At 38.1% G+C, this 19,093-nt stretch overlaps 1 protein-coding gene across 2 annotated transcripts in view; it reads right to left on the bottom strand.

Moving 5' to 3' along the window:
• The window catches only part of Ilk (integrin linked kinase), a 44,696-nt gene that overhangs the window by 17,066 nt on the left and 8,537 nt on the right, over nt 1-19,093 (bottom strand). Inside the window, exons 2-6 of one of the 2 annotated variants that reach the window (XM_067135777.2) lie at nt 18,567-18,732; nt 18,287-18,479; nt 15,088-15,168; nt 14,799-14,994; nt 1,219-1,462 (exon numbers count right to left, since the gene is read on the bottom strand). In XM_067135777.2, the coding sequence (XP_066991878.1) occupies nt 1,219-1,462; nt 14,799-14,994; nt 15,088-15,168; nt 18,287-18,479; nt 18,567-18,732 (880 nt within the window). The remainder of the gene's footprint in view (nt 1-1,218; nt 1,463-14,798; nt 14,995-15,087; nt 15,169-18,286; nt 18,480-18,566; nt 18,733-19,093) is intronic. The other variant, XM_067135778.2, reaches the window with a different exon arrangement.

The following is a 19,093-nucleotide window of genomic DNA, read 5'->3' on the forward strand; positions in this document are numbered from 1 at the left end:
AGATGGACCACTTTCTGGTTCATATCGTCTGTTTGAGTTCGCGAGCGGTTGTTTATTTTATTATGTGCTGTGTGTTGACGTTCTTATACGTCCGGCCTGTGTGTCCCTTTATTCTGCAACCTAACCTCTATGGTATCTGTGCGAGCAAGGGTGGTTCTGACCCTTGGATCCGTAATACCTTTTGTGTCTAATGTACTTATTTGTTATTCGTTTCACATTGCCGTAATTGGCTTTCTTTACCATTTCCTAGTTTAATATGTTTTATTCTTTACGGGATGCCTTTCCATTTTAGTTATTTGGCGTGTAACAATGGTAAACCCCCCACTCCCGGATCCCCTTTCTCTTTGCTTTAATTTTATGAGCTCAGTGCGCCCTTCCCTCTTCTCCTGTTTTAAGCTCTTCCTCAACGATCTTGTATTCTTGGGAGATGTGGATTGTTGTGGGGGCATTACGTCTTACCTTATGAATTGCAAGGGAGAATATTATGATAATGTGCTGTTTCTCCTTTAACTTATAGTCGTTTAGACCTGATGTGCATAAAAGAAATACTATGTACCCACCTGAATTTATGGTCTTCATCTAATGGTTGTAGATGCCAAGCCCTTGTAGCTAACTTTTCATCACGTCTTATATTAAGGTAAGAGAGTAAGAGAAGGTGTAATAACTGTGTATCTTGTGTATTTCAAGTATGGGCCACGTATAATTAATATAATCTATTTGATTTTTGGCCCCCTTGTATTGCCTATACGACCTTTTTGATTTTTCTCTTCATAATAAATTTATGTTTTTGCCCTTATTCCTGTTATATTTTTATTTCTTTGTGTCTCTTATTTGCCTGTGAGTGAATGCCTATAATAATTTGAAGTACAATAAATATGCTATTTATTTCGTATCTTCATTTCTCATGTATCTAAACTTTAAAATGATGAAGGTTTCTCTCCTTTTATCAAAATCTCTTAATTGTTTTTATGATAAATATAGCTAATTAGTATGGCCTGCTACCTCATGGTAATACTCCAAATTGGCATGAAAAAAAAAAAAAAAAAAAAAAAAAAAAAAAAAAAAAAAAAAAAAAGCCCTGACAATGAATCCTGACAGGAATAGTGACTGTCTTTCTCCGTTGCCCTCAATTCCAGTAATAGTAAATGTAGCCTATTTATGTTATATATGTCAAGAAATGATTATAATAAAGAACTCCAATATTGTAAAAATACTTACCATAACGTGCCTGCTGTTGAGATGATATTCTGGAATGATCCGTTCCAAGCTGTGAAGAAAGGCCATGCCTCTGGCAACATCCAATGCAAACCGTAGAGCTTGAGCAGTATCCACTACAACACCTGCTCCTTCATGAAGCAATGAGTATAGAGAGCCCCAAGGCATGTATTGATTGATCACAACGAGGTTGGGAGGAGAGTTGCAACATCCCACTACAGGCAACACATTGGGATGAGAGAATATCCTGTTAACAATATTAAATTACCAGTGATAATCTTACTATAACAGAAAAATTAAAGACTGACCATGAAAGCAGTATGCATTAAATGATCTAACAGCATTGAATAACATTGGACCTGATTACTTTATCTACAGGTGAATGTAATTCTTTTTACATACTGTCTGCCAAAATGAGAAATGGTTACTATTTTGCTTGATGACTGGAAAAAACTGCGGAAAATGGGAAAAGAATAAATGAAATACAATGAAGAGTAAATGTAATCTTTAAGTGCATCAGTGGGCAGATTTTTCGCTGAGAAGTGTCATAAAAGTGAAAAGGAATCATTATCTGCTAGAGGTGTAACATTGCTCTAATACGTACCATATTTACTCGTGTATTAGACCTCCCCCTGGCTGTTCGAGACGAAGAAACTGAAAAAAAAAATCTCGCCTATAAGACCCCCCAACGTAATTCGTCAGAGAACGACGACGATTCTGCTTCGAAGCGGGTACAAGTCTTATTGCAGCTCTGATGACATCGCACAAATTTGTGAATACAGTAGTTTCGTCCGTATGACCTACGCAATGAAAACACGTTGAATCCATGCGCTACATCTGTGTTTCGTAGTTAAGAAATGTCCGCCTCTGTAGCGTAGGTCCACTGCAGCTCTGATGACGTCGCAGAAATAGATGAATAGGCCTAGCTTCGTGTCCAACCCGCGCATTACAAGCATGCATCAGTCATGCTATATGTCTGTGCTTTGTAGTTAATAATGTCCGCCAGCGTAATGGTTAGCACAATTAGTTGCTGTTTTCGGGGGTCTGAGTTCGATTCCCGGTAGCGTACTTCCAGAGATTTACGAATGGCAGGAAGATTAACATGCTGTAAAAGCGGTACATGTAACTCCCCTCCACTGCGGGTGTGTCTAAAAAGAGCTGTACCACCTCGGGATGAGGAAACGAGTTTAATTTAGTTGAGAAATATTCACGGTTGTTGCTATTTATACAGCAGGCAAGATCATTAACAAAGTGGTCGTTTAATATCTTGTAACTTGGGCCAATATAGGTATATATTTGGAGAGAAGTAAGTTTAAAAGGTGATAAAAGCTATCCAATTAAAACGATTGTTTTACTCGCCAACATACCTAACAAATAATAATAATTTTATGTCTCCATGTACTTTAAACGATTTTCGGAGACACCGAACAAAACATACTAGGGTACGCATTAATAAAAAGAGAGACAACGAACGTACAAAATTAAACATTATGATAATAAAACGCATTATCGCCACACCTGTAGATAACCATAAATGCGGTATATTTTCCTGTTATTTATTTTTATTTTTTCCGTCGAACTTTTGGCACTATCAGGACGATAATATACCTAACCTAAACAATGTAGCCTGTCTTATCTCATGGACAGCTGTTTACGCAAATCCTGATGTGATAAATGTAGAGAACAAGCATGAAATGTACTTCAAAATAAGGGTCTGTGTTTCAACAGCTGTAGTTTTCAAAAGAATGTTTCCAGTTACTATGTATTACGTTCGGAAGTACAACTCATAACATACGCTAGTTATCAGCTGATGGTTTGGCATGCCTTCTACAACACTGCTTTATTCAGAAGGAGTGGCTTCTGTTACATATACACCAACTGGGAATATCAGAGACCATCTGGGAATAGATTTACACTGTTTAGACTCTATAGTCGAAACAAAATTAATTTTAAAAGGTTCAAAAAGACGGGACCTCGTATGCTCTTGATTGCAGTGCATGGTCAAAGAGAATGAAGCAAGACTGACGCGACTGACAAGAGATAGCAGTGAAGATGACGTTACTTAAAATGCCAACACGCCGGTAGCTGGGCAGGGAAGTTGGCAGCGGAAGGCAATAATTCAAATGAAAGCAGTGATCAAGTTTACTGTGTGGTACGCCTACTGCTGAACTGACAGAGGCAAATAACTGGCCATTAACTTCCTTTGTATCAATATTCAATTATATGATAACACGATACCCTTATCCCTTTCTTCTACGGGATCGAGTATGAAGTGAGACGAATCTTCGTAGTGAGTTTTTACGGCCGTATGCTCTTCCTGATGTCAACCTCACCAGAGGAATTAATGAGATGTAACGAATGACGTGATATGAATAACTAAAACGGACTTTTATATGTACCGTAGGCCTAAAAGTCGTTCACCATTTATTGTCTTTTTACATTTAGAAATACTGCCTTCCGACGAAAATAGCTAGTATAACTTAAATACATTCCAAGTTGGTTAAATAATAGTATAGAATGTTTACACATACAATTTATAGCTCTTTATAACCTAGAAGTCATGTGTTTGCTGCACACAATTTTCAGGTTATCGCATATTGGACCCCCCTTTACTATTTTTCGCTGTAAAAGTGAGGGGAAAAAAGGTCTAATACGCGAGTAAATATGGCAAGTTTTCAGTGATGATGTAATAGAAAAGGACTAGAGCTAGAAAGGAAGCAATCATGGCCTTAATTAAGGTAAAGCCTGGTGTGAAAATGGAAAACAATGAAAACCCATCTTCAAATCTACCATCTCCCTAATGCAAGCTTATAGCTACTTGGTCCAAACTGTGTAGCCAACTCGCTCAGTGTAAAGGAATTTCCATGCATACAATACTTATCATAAGTCAATAGTGATTTACATATTTGAAACATGAATGACAAAAATTTTTAAATTTCCTTTTAGGAAAATCAAATACTCATAAATATCTCTTTCAATAAAATGTGTGACTCAATGATACATAGCAACTGTGCAGGCTGTGATTTCAAGTATTGATGGATGGCCATGACATACAGATCCATGGTACAGATCAAGGTACTGTTGCTACCGGGCGAGTTGTCCGTGTGGTTAGAGGCGCGCAGCTGTGAGCTTGCATCTGGGAGATAGTGGGTTCGAATCCCACTGTTGGCAATCCTGAAGAAAGTTTTCCGTGGTTTCCCATCTTCACACCAGGCAAATGCTGGGGCTGTAACTTAATTAAGGCCACGGTCGCTTCCTTCCCACTCCTAGGCCTTTCCTATCTCATCGTCGCCGTAAGACCTATCTGTGTCGGTGCGACGTAAATCCACTAGCAAAAAAGGTACTGTTGCTAGGTAACACTGCACCACACATTTGGTTACATGACACCGTTTTGTTACATAAATTTGACACCATTTAGTTACACAAATTTTTGGGTGACCCCCAGCTCCAAAACATATTTATGTAAAAAGAACAAGAAAGAAAGAAAGAAAGAAAGAAAGAAAGAAAGAAAAAGAAAGAAAGAAAGAAAGGCAAAGAATAAAGGCAAGTGAAATTAAATTTCAGAGGATTGAAAACAGAGTAACTATATTAAACTAGCTGTAAACTGAACAGTGAAAGAGATAGAAAACAGCAGTGGTGGTGGTGATTATGGTTTTAAGAGGAAGTACTGGGCAACCATCCTTGATAGAAAAGAGAAATACTATAAGATAAAATTGGTAAGTCAATACTTCTGCACTATGAAAAAGGTGAATAAAGAAAAAAAAATAGTGCCAAAAATTTTTAAAAATGTTTGAAATTGGAAGAAGCCAAACTGGCCACATGACAAATGGCTGCACCATACAGCCAGCCTAAATAATATACTCCTACACTTCTGACTTGTATTTGTACTGGAAAATATATCGTAAGCAAACTTATAAAAAGTTTCTGTAATGTTCTTTGGTGTTTAAAATAGCTCAACAGCAGAAACTGAAACAGAAGACGCTCCACCTGCATTTGAAGCTGTAGATACAGTGACAGATTTCAGTTTGGATGTCATTTACTGTACACACTGCAACATAAGTTGCATCTATTCATTAGAATATGCATCATCAATAAATACTAATAATGATGGCTGAGTGCATCAATCTCAATCAGGATCCCAGAAACAGGGTAAAAATATTACAACATTCAAGATATGTCCACAGTGCACCAATACTGACTGCTGGTCGATAAAACACCACCCGCGCACAGTACATTTGACCTGCCACCACATAAACCTGATGTTAACGACTGAGGTGAACTTATGTCGTGGTCGTATGACAACCCCATAGGATGACCGATATCTGACCATCTGTGCGTTGCAACGTCGTTCAGCAACTGCCAGAGAACTGCAACAAGACCTCAGGAGGGTCTCTGGAGTCACGGTGTCTGACCAGACAGTAAGGAACAGGTTGAGAGAAGTGCCCTTATGACCCAAACGTCCTGTCCGAGTGCCCTATTTAACGCAGCAACATCACGCAGCTCACCTTCTGTTTGCCCGTATCCACGTCAACAGGCAGCTTGCCAATGGAGACATGTGCTTTTCACAGATGAGTCCAGATTTCTCCTGACACAGCGTGATGGTTGTCAACGTGTATGGAGATGCCGTGGTGAGCAGTACATGCTAAATGTTCTCCAGGAAGATGACCGATTCGGACAAGGTTCTTTGATGGCGTGCGGTGGTATCAGTATTGATGGCCGTACGGATCTTGTCGTCGTCCGTGATAATCTTACCGCTGCGGGGTACATTGAGCAGATACTGTTATAGCATGTATTGGTTACTGCATACGGTGTTGGCCCTGCATTCGTACTCATATGCACGACAATGCCAGGGCTCATGTAGTGCGCATCACCAGAGTTGTCTTACGAGAACTGGACATTAAAGAGATGGAATGGCCAGCAGTGAGTCTCGACCTTAATTTCATTGAGCATGTGTGGGATAGGCTTGACAGAAGTGTTCGTGGGAGGAAGAAGTAGCTTCTGCAGCAGTGAGAGGAGATAGGGCTGACCAGGAAGGGAGGGGACCAATGAGGTGGGTAGGGTTGAGGCTCTGTCATGGGGGATTCCATCGTTAGGCATGTGGGGAAAGTGTATGGAGGAAAGGGAACCAGGGTAGTGTTATCCAGGAATTAGGTTGAGGCAGATGTTGAGGAAAATAGAAGAGAAGGAAGAGGGGAAAGGAGAAGGTGGTAGTGTTTCACGTTGGTAGTAACAACGTAAGACAAGCGGGTATAAGTACCAACATAGTTGGGTATGTGTGGGATCTGGTAAATGCAGCGCGGATGAAGTTTTTTTTTTGCTACTTGCTTTACGTCGCACCGACACAGATAGGTCTTATGGCGACGATAGGATGAAGTTTAAGGAAGCGGAGATTGTTATCAGTGGAATACTGTGTAGAAGGGATACTGACTGGAAGGTGATTGGGGATTTAAATGAGACTATGTAGTGGGTATGTGGGAAACTGGGAGTGAGATTTCTAGATCCTAATGGGTGGGTAGGAGACAGGGATCTGCGCTCAGATGGCCTTCACTTAAACCGCAGTGGTACATGTAAGTTAGGAAACTTGTTTAGAAGGGTTATAGGCAGATACATTCAGGGAAATGGGGTGGCCTAGGGAGCGGTGTTAAGCGAACAGGGAACTGGAAATCAAATAGGGATGACATTAAAATGTTAGTGCTCAACTGTAGAAGCACTGTAAACAAAGGAATCGAATTAAGTAATTTAATAGATATATACTTACCAGATATTTTAATAGGAGTTGATTCATGGCTGAGAAATGATATAATGGATGCAGAAATATTCTCACGGAACTGGAGTGTGTATCGTAGATAGGATAGGAATGGTAGGAGGGGGAGTATTCATTCTGGTGAAAGAATAATTTGTAAGCTACAAAAAAGTTAAGGATGAAAAACATGAAATTATGGGTGTAAGGTTCATCTCTAAAGATAATAGGCAACTTGATGTTTTTGGAGTGTGCAGACCGGGAAAGGGTAGCGCTGATGCTAATTCAGAATTATTTGATAAGATAATCAGCTATATTGGAAATGATATGGAAAGGAATGCGATAGTAGCAGGTGATCTCAATTTACCAAATGTCGATTGGGACGTTAATGCGAACGACAGGAAGCATGATCAACAAATGGCAAATAAGTTAATATGGGAAGGGCATCAGATCCAGAAAGTGATGGAACTAACTAGAGGGAAGAATATTTTGGATGTGGTGCTGATAAAACCAGATGAGCTCTATAGAGAACTGAAGTGACAGATGGTATTTGTGATCACGAAGCTGTTTTTGTCGTAGTTAAAAATAAATGTGAAAGAAAGGAAGGTATTAAAATTAGGACTATTAGGCAGTACCATATGGCTGACAAAAGAGACATGAGGGAGTTAAAAAAAGTAAATATGATCGCTGGAAAATGGCAAATAAAAATATAAACAGACTCTGGGATAGGTTTAAAGCAATTGTTGAGGAATGTGAAAATAGGTTTTTACCTTTAAAGGTGGTAAGGAATGGTAAAGATCCACTATATTATAACAGAGAAGTAAAGAGACTAAGAAGGAGGTGCAGGTTGGAACGAAATAGAGTTAGAAATGGTTATGGAAGTAAGGAGAAATTGAAGGAACTTAATAGGAAATTTAATCTAGCAAAGAAGTCAGCTAAGGATAACATGATGGCAAGCATAATTGGTGGTCATACAAATTTTTGTGAAAAATGGAAGGGTATGTACAGGTACTTTAAGGCAGAAACATGTTCAAAGAAGGACATTCCAGGAATCATTAATGAACAAGGGGAGTTTGTATGCGAGGATCTTCAAAAGGCAGAAGTATTCAGTCAGCAGTATGTAAAAAGATTTTTGGTTACCAGGATAATGTCCAGATAGGAGAGGTGAGTAATACTAAAGAAGGATTAAAATTTACTTATGATAACAATGACATTTATAGTAAGATACAAAAATTGAAAACTAGAAAAGCAGCTGGAATTGATAAGATTTCTGGGGATATACTAAAGACAATGGGTTGGGATATAGTACCATATCTGAAATACTTATTTTATTATTGTTTGGTTGAAGGAGCTTTACCAAATGAATGGAGAGTTGCTATAGTAGCTTTGGGAAACCATTTTCTGATTATTTTAGACATGTTTGCAAAATTAATAACTGGTTTGTCAGGAGGCAGTTTGGGTTTAGGAAACGTTATTCCACTGAAGCTCAGCTTGTAGGATTTCAGCAAGATATAGCAGATATCCTGGATTCAGGAGACCAAATGGGCTGTATTGCAATTGACCTATCTAAGGCATTTGATAGGGTAGATCATGGAAGACTACTGGCAAAAATGAGTGCAATTGGACTAGAAAAAAGAATGATTGAATGGGTGGCTATATTTCTAGAAAATAGAACTCAGAGAATTAGAGTAGGCAAAGCTTTATCTGACCCTGTAATAATTAAAAGGGGAATTCCTCAAGGCACTATTATTGATGTTTTCTTATATATATGAATGATATGTGTAAAGGAGTGGAATCAGAGATAAGGCTGTTTGCAGATGATGTTATTCTGTACAGAGTAATAAATAAGTTACAAGATTGTGAGCGGCTGCAGGGTGACCTCGATAGTGTTGTGAGATGGACGGTGGGCAATGGTATGATGATAAACAGGGTTAAAAGTCGGGTTGTGAGTTTCACAAATAGGAAAAGTCCTCTCAGTTTTAATTATTGCGTTGATGGGGTGAAAGTTCCTTTTGGGGATCATTGTAAGTACTTAGGTGTTAATATAAGAAAAGACCTTCAATGGGGTAATCACATAAATATGATTGTTAATAAAGGGTACAGATCTCTGCACATGGTTATGAGGGTATTTAGGGGTTGTAGTAAGGGTGTAAAGGAGAGGGTGTATAAGTCTCTGATAAGACCCCTACTAGAGTATGGTTCCAGTGTATGGGACCCTCACCAGGATTACTTGATTGAAGAACTGGAAAAAATCCAAAGAAAAGCAGCTCGATTTGTTCTGGGTGATTTCCGACAAAAGAGTAGCGTTACAAAAATGTTGCAAAGTTTGGGTTGGGAAGACTTGGGAGAAAGGAGACGAGCTGCTCGATTAAGTGGTATGTTCAGTGGATAGATGGCGTGGGAGAACATCAGTAGACAAATAAGTTTGAGTGGTGTCTTTAAAAGTAGGAAAGATCACAATATGAAGAAAGTCCTGTTCCACCACAGACTCTTCAAGACATCGAACAGGCTCTCATTGAAGAATGGGACCTGATACCGCAACGTGACCTCTGTCAACTTATATGGAGCATGCCACGTATGTGCCAAGCTGTAATAAATGCTCGTGGAGGACATACACCATACTGAAGCTCTCCAACTGTGATAAAAATCCAACCTGTAGGACTGTTATCACTTTGTTTTCGCTCCTATTTGGACATTTCCATTTGTATTCTCAAATGAACGCGAACCCATCGATGTTCTTTTGTATCCTTCAACGGTAAAGAATAAATGTTTAGCTGGTAATATACCTGGGTGTGAGGTATTATTTTGTGGAGCATGGCATACGTTCAAAAACATGTTCCTCTAATTTTTTTAAACCGTGTAGTTTGACAGTTTAAGGAAAAATAAGATTTTCTATTATGGAAGAATTCTGCATTATGAACTCCTGGAGAATAAATAAGAATGAATCCTTATACGAGAGCGATTTAAGGTACCAATAACACCATGAAGTTCATCCAACAGAAGGAATCCAAGCATCCATTACAGAGAAAATTTCTGATCTTGGAGAGAACTTTATGTACCATAAAAGTGAGTAAAACAAATCAATTTTTGATGTTTTTTTATTTTTTAAATTGTTTTTTTTTTTTAGATTTGTTTTTAAAATATTCAATCTTTCAAATATTCAACTGAGTACAGTACGTTGGAAATATTTAGCACCTTACCATACCAGATTTTGAATTCCAATCTGTATATTATACCTGAAAAACGGTTTTGCTCTCTTTGCTCCAATCTAGTTATGTTAATCCTAAGATTCCTTTTTGGCACCAGTTAATAAAATTTGGAGTTTTCTCTTTTATTCATTTTTTATCCTTCAAGAAACATTTTTGTCTCTTCTCTTTTACTAATACAAATATGTGACTTCTGAAATGACATAAGTTACTAAAATTACAACTAACATTATCTAACTAAACACTTCATTTTAGAGAAGTGATCAGCACCCTTGAAAACAACAACAACAACAACAACAACAACAACGCCCAAGTTCAGCAGCACTGTGTTCTTCTGCTACTCCATTTGGATTTCACTGACACCCAAGAAAACATCTACCATGCCTAATATCCCTCCCTTTCAATTCTTTTAAAATTGTTCCCACTTTGACATATTTCAACGGACACTCCACAAGCTGTTAGCTCTTCTTCTGATGTTACGATCAGTTACTTTCAGGTATACTGGACTGTACTTTTTCTTTCCTCCAGAACCCCCATCATTTTCTTATAATGTCATGACATGATCGGTCTTACCCTACAAAATGACATATGTTTTCATTCTATATCTCTCAAAAAAGCTTACATTCAAATATGAATTATTGAGTAATATGGTAACAAAGTGGAGGGAGGTCAATAGTCCACAGCCTGCCCCAGAACTTCCCGGATAAGAGTGACAGAAGAAGAAATCCTACTTATGTGCAAAGATAAAGATTAACAGCTAAATCACACTCATTAACAGCGTGCACTATGTTTCTTTCCTGACCTCAGTAATTCACGTGGAATTATCCCAATAATAATGCTTCTGTTAGCTTGCAAATGGCACAATGGAGCCACTTCTTGTTCCAGCATTGCTGGTCTGGGAGCATGTGCCACAAATGTAACAATGAGAGCTTTCCTGCGAATTTGTGTTGTGCAGAAATTTAAAAATTAGCATGTCAATGTTCGGTTTTATCCAACATGATCAGTTTTACCACATTTTATGGTAGCAAGTAAGGAATAAAGCTATGATCTTCCATAGATCTTATCACACGCACTGTGTGGAATGTATATTAGCACTGTCCCCAATTACTATGTTGAAAGCGCCAGTTGCTTATGCCCTTATAATAATTAACATTGCAATAGATTCATCCTTCTTCTGGACATTATGAGAGCCATCCGGTCTCTGAGACAGATAAATTATATGTTTAAAAAATAATTTAACTATATGGCATCTTTATTATGTACATATGTTTTAAATTAAAATATAGTTACACAGAATGTAAACTACAATCACGGAAACTTCTTTTTTAAAATATTATTCATGACAATATTAAGCTTTCTGTTTACAGTAAGGGATGTCTCTCATACTCATGTGAACATTTCTCACATTTTTCCTGTTAATTCTTAGACAAGAAGAAACTATGCATAAGTAGCACTTGCCTAGAGACCTTTTTTAAAAATGTAATCAATCCATGATAGACACTACAGTAAAATGTTGATATAATGAACACTAACTGCACATCTCTAAGATACGTTCTTATCTACCCATATGTTGCCGCTGAACGATTCACCAACACTAAACAAGGACGAGCGTTTGGAGAACAGGGTGAGGAGGGACGAAGGTACTGAGTGGAAGAGCGGCCATGACCAAATAGGTAGAGCCCTGCACGGATACAAACTGTATGGCAGTGCGGATAATTTTGCTGATAATTTATAAGTAATGACGTTTATTGATTTTCACTCCGGTATACTCTTGCTTTTGCTTGTGGTTAGGTGACCCTTGACACTGGTATGGGAGAATAGTGATATATAAAGAGCCTTGAGACCATAAAGCCATAAATGTGACCTAAGCCTAACTGGCACCTGCCCGCAATTAATGGAAGGAAGGAACAAACATCAATATATCGGTAGTTGTCGCAAGAGAAAATCCCTCATAAACTTGCGACTGTAGGGATTCCGGTGCTAGATGTCAGGCCTATTGTAATATGTTAACAGATCTACCTGTTTCAATACCATGAGTGTAATATACTGTAGTTAAATATTTAAATTATCCGTAGATAGCCATTTTGTGGATGCGGGTGCGGATGAAGGAAGTGCGGATACGAAGTGGATGCGGATATTATTTTGTATATCCGTGCAGGGCTCTACAAATAGGTTGACCACTGTAAACTGGAGTACCACTGTATTCCTGGTCTTACAGACCAATGGCTCCATTAAAGTGTTAAAAGTTTCTTCATGCTTGAAACAGGGTTATTTTGAATAGTACAAAATTCTAACCTGTTATTTATTTGATCTAATAATCACCACATCATTTCTTTATAAAGATGAAATCTCTCTTCAAACTTTCTGTCACCATTATCTTCAAAAGGATATCACACTTACTACAATTCATCAATTTCAGTAATTAATTAAATGGTTAAGATACATCCAAAACATCAAAATGCGCTGCCATATATATATATTTTTTACTATTTGCTTTACTTTACATTGACACAGATAGGTCTTACGGCGATGATGGGATAGGAATGGCCTAGGAATGGCTGGGAAGGAAGCAGCCATGGCCTGAACTAACCCCTTAACTGGAGAATAGTTTAATGGCGTCAACCAGCCAGTGGGTAATTATTCAGCGCAACGTGCACTTTTGGAATGGGTACAGTAGCGTGCGACAGATGTAAATACTCAGCAGAAAAATATATTTTAATTGATTTATTTAAATTATTAGTAATAATAATAATGTTATTTGCTTTACGTCCCACTAACTACTTTTTAAGATCTTCGGAGACGCCGAGGTGCCGGAATTTAGTCCCGCAGGAGTTCTTTACCGTGCCAGTAAATCTACCGACACGGGGCTGTCGTATTTGAGCACCTTCAAATACCACCGGACTGAGCCAGGATCGAACCTGCCAAGTTGGGGTTAGAAGGCCAGCGCCTTAACCGTCTGAGCCACTCAGCCCGGCAAATAATTAGTGATATAGTATAAATTCAATAGCATTATATTATTACCATTTTTCATGTAAACCCGTAAATATATACACAGTGTGTTCATACAAAAGTGAATATAAAAAGTGTTCCTTTCATTATTATTATTATGACACTTTTCAAGTTTTCAGATATGCATCAATAGGTTAGAGGCCTACTTTCTGGTTCATAGGTCATTCAGTGATTGCGCACAGTACGGAAGCACGGGCAAGCACAAAGTGCCACACCACATTCCTCACAGCAGTAGACAGTTTCCCGTCGCCTCTGGTTTGAAAGGCACACAACACAATGTTTTCTTGAGTGATTCCTACTTCCGGTCGGCAGGTTCTCAGATGTGAAGTGACATGCGGTTAGTCATTGAACTGGATCTCCAGAAGTTCTCCCTGGACGTTTTGGTTTCACTGTCGAATCGCAATACTTCTCTGTCAGTTTTGACACCAGATTGAGATGAAAACTCAGTTGAGAATCAGTCCCACCTTTCTTTTGGAAGAGAACAAATGAACTGAAAACAGCAATGTCCAATAAGTGCCGGAACATTTTCATGCAGTACTTCTTTAGCCTCCTCCGCGCCACAGAGTAACTGGCGAAACACTGGTCAGACAAATCCACTCCTCCCATTTCTTTGCTGTACTCTATACTCAGAGTAGGCTTGAACTTATTTCCTCACTGTCAGTGCCAGTATCTTGTAATAAATGTTCCATTATTTCATAGTCACAGATATAATTCAACGTCTTTCCTAACCAACTCATGTTCACATCACACGGAACAGTTTACCACCATACACAGACCAATTTACAAAAAGTTATCAGAACATGGACAATGGAGTTTGCAGAACAACTGTAAAGTAACAACAACAACAACAACAACAACTCGCAAATTTAGTAATTTCAATGTACATGTACACAAATAAATTATTCGCAAAGAATTTGGCACGGACCGCATGAGGCACCACGAGACAGCTCGGACTGCCGCCTAGGCGTGAACTACCTGACTGGCGTGAGACCCCCGGATAAAAATGAATAGGACAGTAATAATCACATATAATATGAAAGAAATTCATTTTAAATTACGATAGTAGATGGCAGAAGTGATTAAGAATAGCCAGACCCAACGTAAGAACACATTTAGAATTACAAGAACGCCTAAAGGCGTCAAACCCAATACACGTGCAACAGCTGTTGATGCCTTTAGGCGTCAAACCCAGTTAAAGGGTTAAGGTACAGCCCCAGCATTTGCTTGGTGTGAAAATAGGAAACCATGGAAAACCATCTTCAGAGTTGCCAACAGCGGGGTTCGAACCCACTATCTCCCGGATGTAAGCTCACAGTTGTGTCCACTGCTATATCAATACTATATATCTCTAAATTTGACCCACATCATCCTGAGAAAAATGAACAGCAATCCACGGTCATGTACCAACACTGTCATCTCTCTCATTCAATTCTGATCACAGAATTTTGAGATGAGGAGGGTCAAATGCAAACCTGACCTTGGTGAACTATTGATCGGATTGGTGCACTAGGCTATAAGTTTTCTCTTCCTGGAAAATTCCATGCTCAGACATATATAAACGATTTCAGTATCTATCAAGCAAGGAAAATGCACACAAAATTCTAAAGTAATCTTGCTGCGTATCATACCTGAGTTTTGGAAATTCTTCATTAAAATCTCGGGATATTCTAGATGTACATTCTCGCAGAGCTAGTATTTTTGCAATAATTTCATTTTTCTGCCAGCGACCACGCCATGTTTCACCAGATGGGGTTACTGCTATCTTTGTGTGAAGGGCAAGATCAGCAATATTTATACCCTTGTGACGGGACAAAGTAGCATCACCTAGAAATAAAAATGAATACATTAATATCTGAAATGTACAAAAAAAACTATGTAATTTTAGAGCAAAATATCCTTTAGAAATCAAACACTTACGACTTCTTGTCTTGAGGCCCAGCCAACTCTGATCCTTAAAAGTTATTTTCTTCAAATCTTGACCAGTTTCTACTGCCAGTTCTGAGAAGTGGGACAGATAAAAGGAATTTAGCATATCTATAAACTTCATTTTCAAATACAAGAAATATTTCAATAAATTTAATATTAATAAAACTGGATATAAACAGAAAATGCAATAGTTCTCTGAACATTACTTTGTGATAACATACACAATTTGCTTATGCAATTTCAGTAGCAAACCTTAAACTTACACCTTTGCCCTCGTATCAATACTCAACACAAAACTGTTAATGATACTGGAGATCCTAAAAACTATGTTAAAATGTTCTGATAGGAAAGACTACACAAGTATCCCCTGCCACTTCTTTTCCCACAATAAGATGTACTTCGAAGTGGCTACAAGCCTGATGCAGCTCTGATGACATCACACAAATTTGTGAATAGTTTTGTCCGTATGACCCACGCAATGAAAACACACATCGAAGTCATGCGGTACATCTGTGTTTAGTAGTTAAAAAATTTCCGCCTCCGTAGCGTAGGCCTACTGCAGCTCTGATGACGTCGCACACATAGGTGAATAGTTTCGTGTCCGACCTGCGCATTGCAAGTACACATCAGCCATGTATATATGTCTGTGTTTTGTAGTTAAAAATGTCTGCCAGTGTAATGGTTAGCACAATTAGCTGCTATTCTTGGGAGCCTGAGTTCGCTTCCCGGTACCATATTGCCAGAGATTTATGAATGACAGGAAGGTTGATTTGTGTTAAAAATGGTACATGCAACTCCCTTCCACTCGGGGCCTGTCTAAAAAGGAGCTGCACCATCTCGGGATAAGAAAACTGCTTTAGTTACGAAATATTCATGGTTGTTACTAGGCCTATTAATATAGGCAGGCAAGATCAGTAACAAAGTGATCGTTTAGTACCTCGTAACTCGGGCGAATATAGGATTTTTGGGAGAGAGGTAGGTTTAAAACGTGATAAAAACAATCCAATCACAATTGTTTTACTTGCCAACATACCTAACAAATAATAATAATATTTATGTTTTAAGTCCCCACTTACTTTCAACGATTTTCAGAGACGCCAAACAAAACATACTAGGGTATGCATTAATAAAAAAATGAGAGAACAAACGTATGAAATTAAACATTATGATAATAAAATGCATTTTCGCCACATAAATGCGGCAAACTTTCCTGTTATTTATTTTTATTCTTTCAGTCGTGGAACTTTTGGCAGTATCTGGGTGATACTATACCTAACCTAAACAATGCGGTCTCTCTTATCTCATTTACAGCTGTTTAGGTAAATCCTGATGTGATAAATGTAGAGAACAAGCATGAAATGTACTTAAAAATAAGGGTCTGGCTTTCAACAGCCGCAGTTATCAAAAGAATGCTTTCAGTCAGTATGTATTACATTCGGAAATACAACTCGTAACATACACTAGTTATCAGCTGGTGGTTTGGCACACTTTCGATAACATGGCTTTATTCAGAAGGAGTGGCTTCTGCTACACATACACCAACTGGAAATATCAGAGACAGTCTCCAGATACCATTTGGGAATAGATTCACACAGTTTGGACTCTATAGTCGGGAACAAAACTATTTTTAAAAGGTTCAAAAAACAGGACCTCGAATGCTCTCGGTCTTGATTGCAGTGCATGGCTGATGATATGGGAGTGAAGATGACGTCATTTGGAATGACGACATGCCTGTAGCAGGGAAGTTAGCGGTGCAAGACAATGAAAATTAAAGCAGTGATCAGGTTTACTCTGTGGTAGACCTACTGCTCAACTGGCAGAGACAAATGACTTGCCACTGTGTTATTTTGTATTAATATTGCATAATATTATAATATGATACCCTTATCCCTTTTCTCTACGGGGTCAAGTATGAAGTGAGACAAATTTTCATAGTGAGTTTTTATGACAGTATGCCCTTCCTGACGTCAACCTCATCAGAGGAATTAATGAGATGAAACGAATGATGTGATATGAGTAACTAGAACAGATTATATTTACTTTATATGTAGGCCTAAAAGTAGTGTTCACCATTTATTGACTTTTTACATTTAGAAATACTGCCTTCCAACAAAAAATAGCCAATATAACTCAAATACATTCATAGGTTTGTTGAAGAACAGTGTAGAATGTTTACACGTACAATTTATAGCTCATTACAGCCTAGAAGTCATGTGTTCACTGCAAAAAATTTGAGGTTATCGCATACTTTTACGTTTTTTGGCTGTAAAAGTGGGGAAAATAGGGGTCTAATGTGCGAGTAAATACAGTGTGTGTGTTTTATATATTTATTTATTTATTTATTTATTTATTTTGATTTGACACTAGTTTGTTCCCTTCCAATACTTATACAATGTTCATGAAAAGTCATCAAGAAAGAGGCCTAAGGAAACAGACAAAGTCAGCTAGAGTATTGCATTGTATGCAAACACATGGAAGAATAGTATGTGATGCCAATGGATGAATTTGTCTGAATGATGAGCAAATTCAGTGGACTGAACTTCAATATCACTCCAGATAAAAAGTCTTTAAAATGACAGTATCAATACAAAGATCATGACCCCCACCTCGGAAAAGATCAAACCTGAGTTATACGACAACTAAGACAGAGAAAGCTAGAATGAATAGGTGAAGTGAAAGAGAATTAAAGAGGCCTAAGGTAATAATTCAGCTAGACTGCTGCATTATATACAAATGCAAGCAAACCAGACAAGCTGCTGCCCAGGATGCTTAGTCTTTAGAAGAGGGACTTTCAATTCAAGTAACTTATGCCAACTTACTATCAATTCAGAGGTGCAAGTCGGTGACACCTTATATAAACAATTTCTGAATATATCAAAGCGAAGTTGCTGGCAATAGCCAGTAGTTAATATAATTGTCCTCATTAGTTGAATTAACTGACAATTGAAGGAGTAAACAAAAATGACATCTCAAGCAAGCTTAAATAAACCATAATACTTTCTACATGGATTAGTAAATATGAAAGCTAGTATTCACTGGCTTCACTTATAAAAACAGAAGTTACCGAGAAGAGAGAAAAGACTAGTACCTGGTTAATTCCCCCAATATCGAATAAAAAACTGGTTCACAAAATATAAAATAAATGAATGAATGAATTAATTAATTATTTTTTAAATTTTTTTAATATTACCGTGGAGTCGCTTGGCCAGTGTGCCACGAGCTTTGTCCAATGGAGTATCACCATCCTTGTTGGCCAAGGAGACGAGTGCTCCCTGGGCTACCAGATCCTCAGCCACGGCTTGGTATCCCCAGAAACACGCATAGTGGAGTGGGGTATTGCCATGTTCATTAGTGAAGTTGACATCTGCCTTATTGCGCAGAAGCTACAACAGGCAACAGACAAATCACAAAGCTATATGTACAATACTGGTATATAAGAGATGAGGAGGAGGTACATTCTGACTACTCACCATATGGACAATATCCCTGTGACCATGAGCTGCAGCAAGATGAAGGGGTGTGTCATCTCCTCGGTTAGTAGCATTAATACGAGCTCCACGTAGTATTAACAAGTCTACTATCTTAATGTGGCCTTCCTTAGCAGACCAATGTAATGGGCTGAATCCATGATCATCACTAAAACAAACCATATGTTTTTGAAGAGAAATTAATTCCCATGGTACTGTTAACTGTGGAGCAGTTTGTTTTTAAAGTGCATGAGTGCACAAAAAAAGGTTCAAGGTATTCTCATTTTCATTGTACTGATTTCCTATTCAATGGTCATTTAATTCCAGTTAGGTTCCAAATGGGTTCTCTGCCAAATGTAAGCACAATAAAATCGATGCGATACTATACTTTAAATCAAAATGTTGCCTAAAACACAGCCAATCATCGTTAAAACAATCCACACTTGAATCAGTACTTTTTATATGGTTAATATACAGACAGTGCTTGGAAGTAATCATATTACTTGTAATGCATATGTTTTTAGTAAATT

The sequence above is a fragment of the Anabrus simplex genome, chromosome 1, assembly GCF_040414725.1.
Source record: "Anabrus simplex isolate iqAnaSimp1 chromosome 1, ASM4041472v1, whole genome shotgun sequence".
In the NCBI taxonomy this organism is placed as follows: Eukaryota; Metazoa; Arthropoda; class Insecta; order Orthoptera; family Tettigoniidae; genus Anabrus; species Anabrus simplex.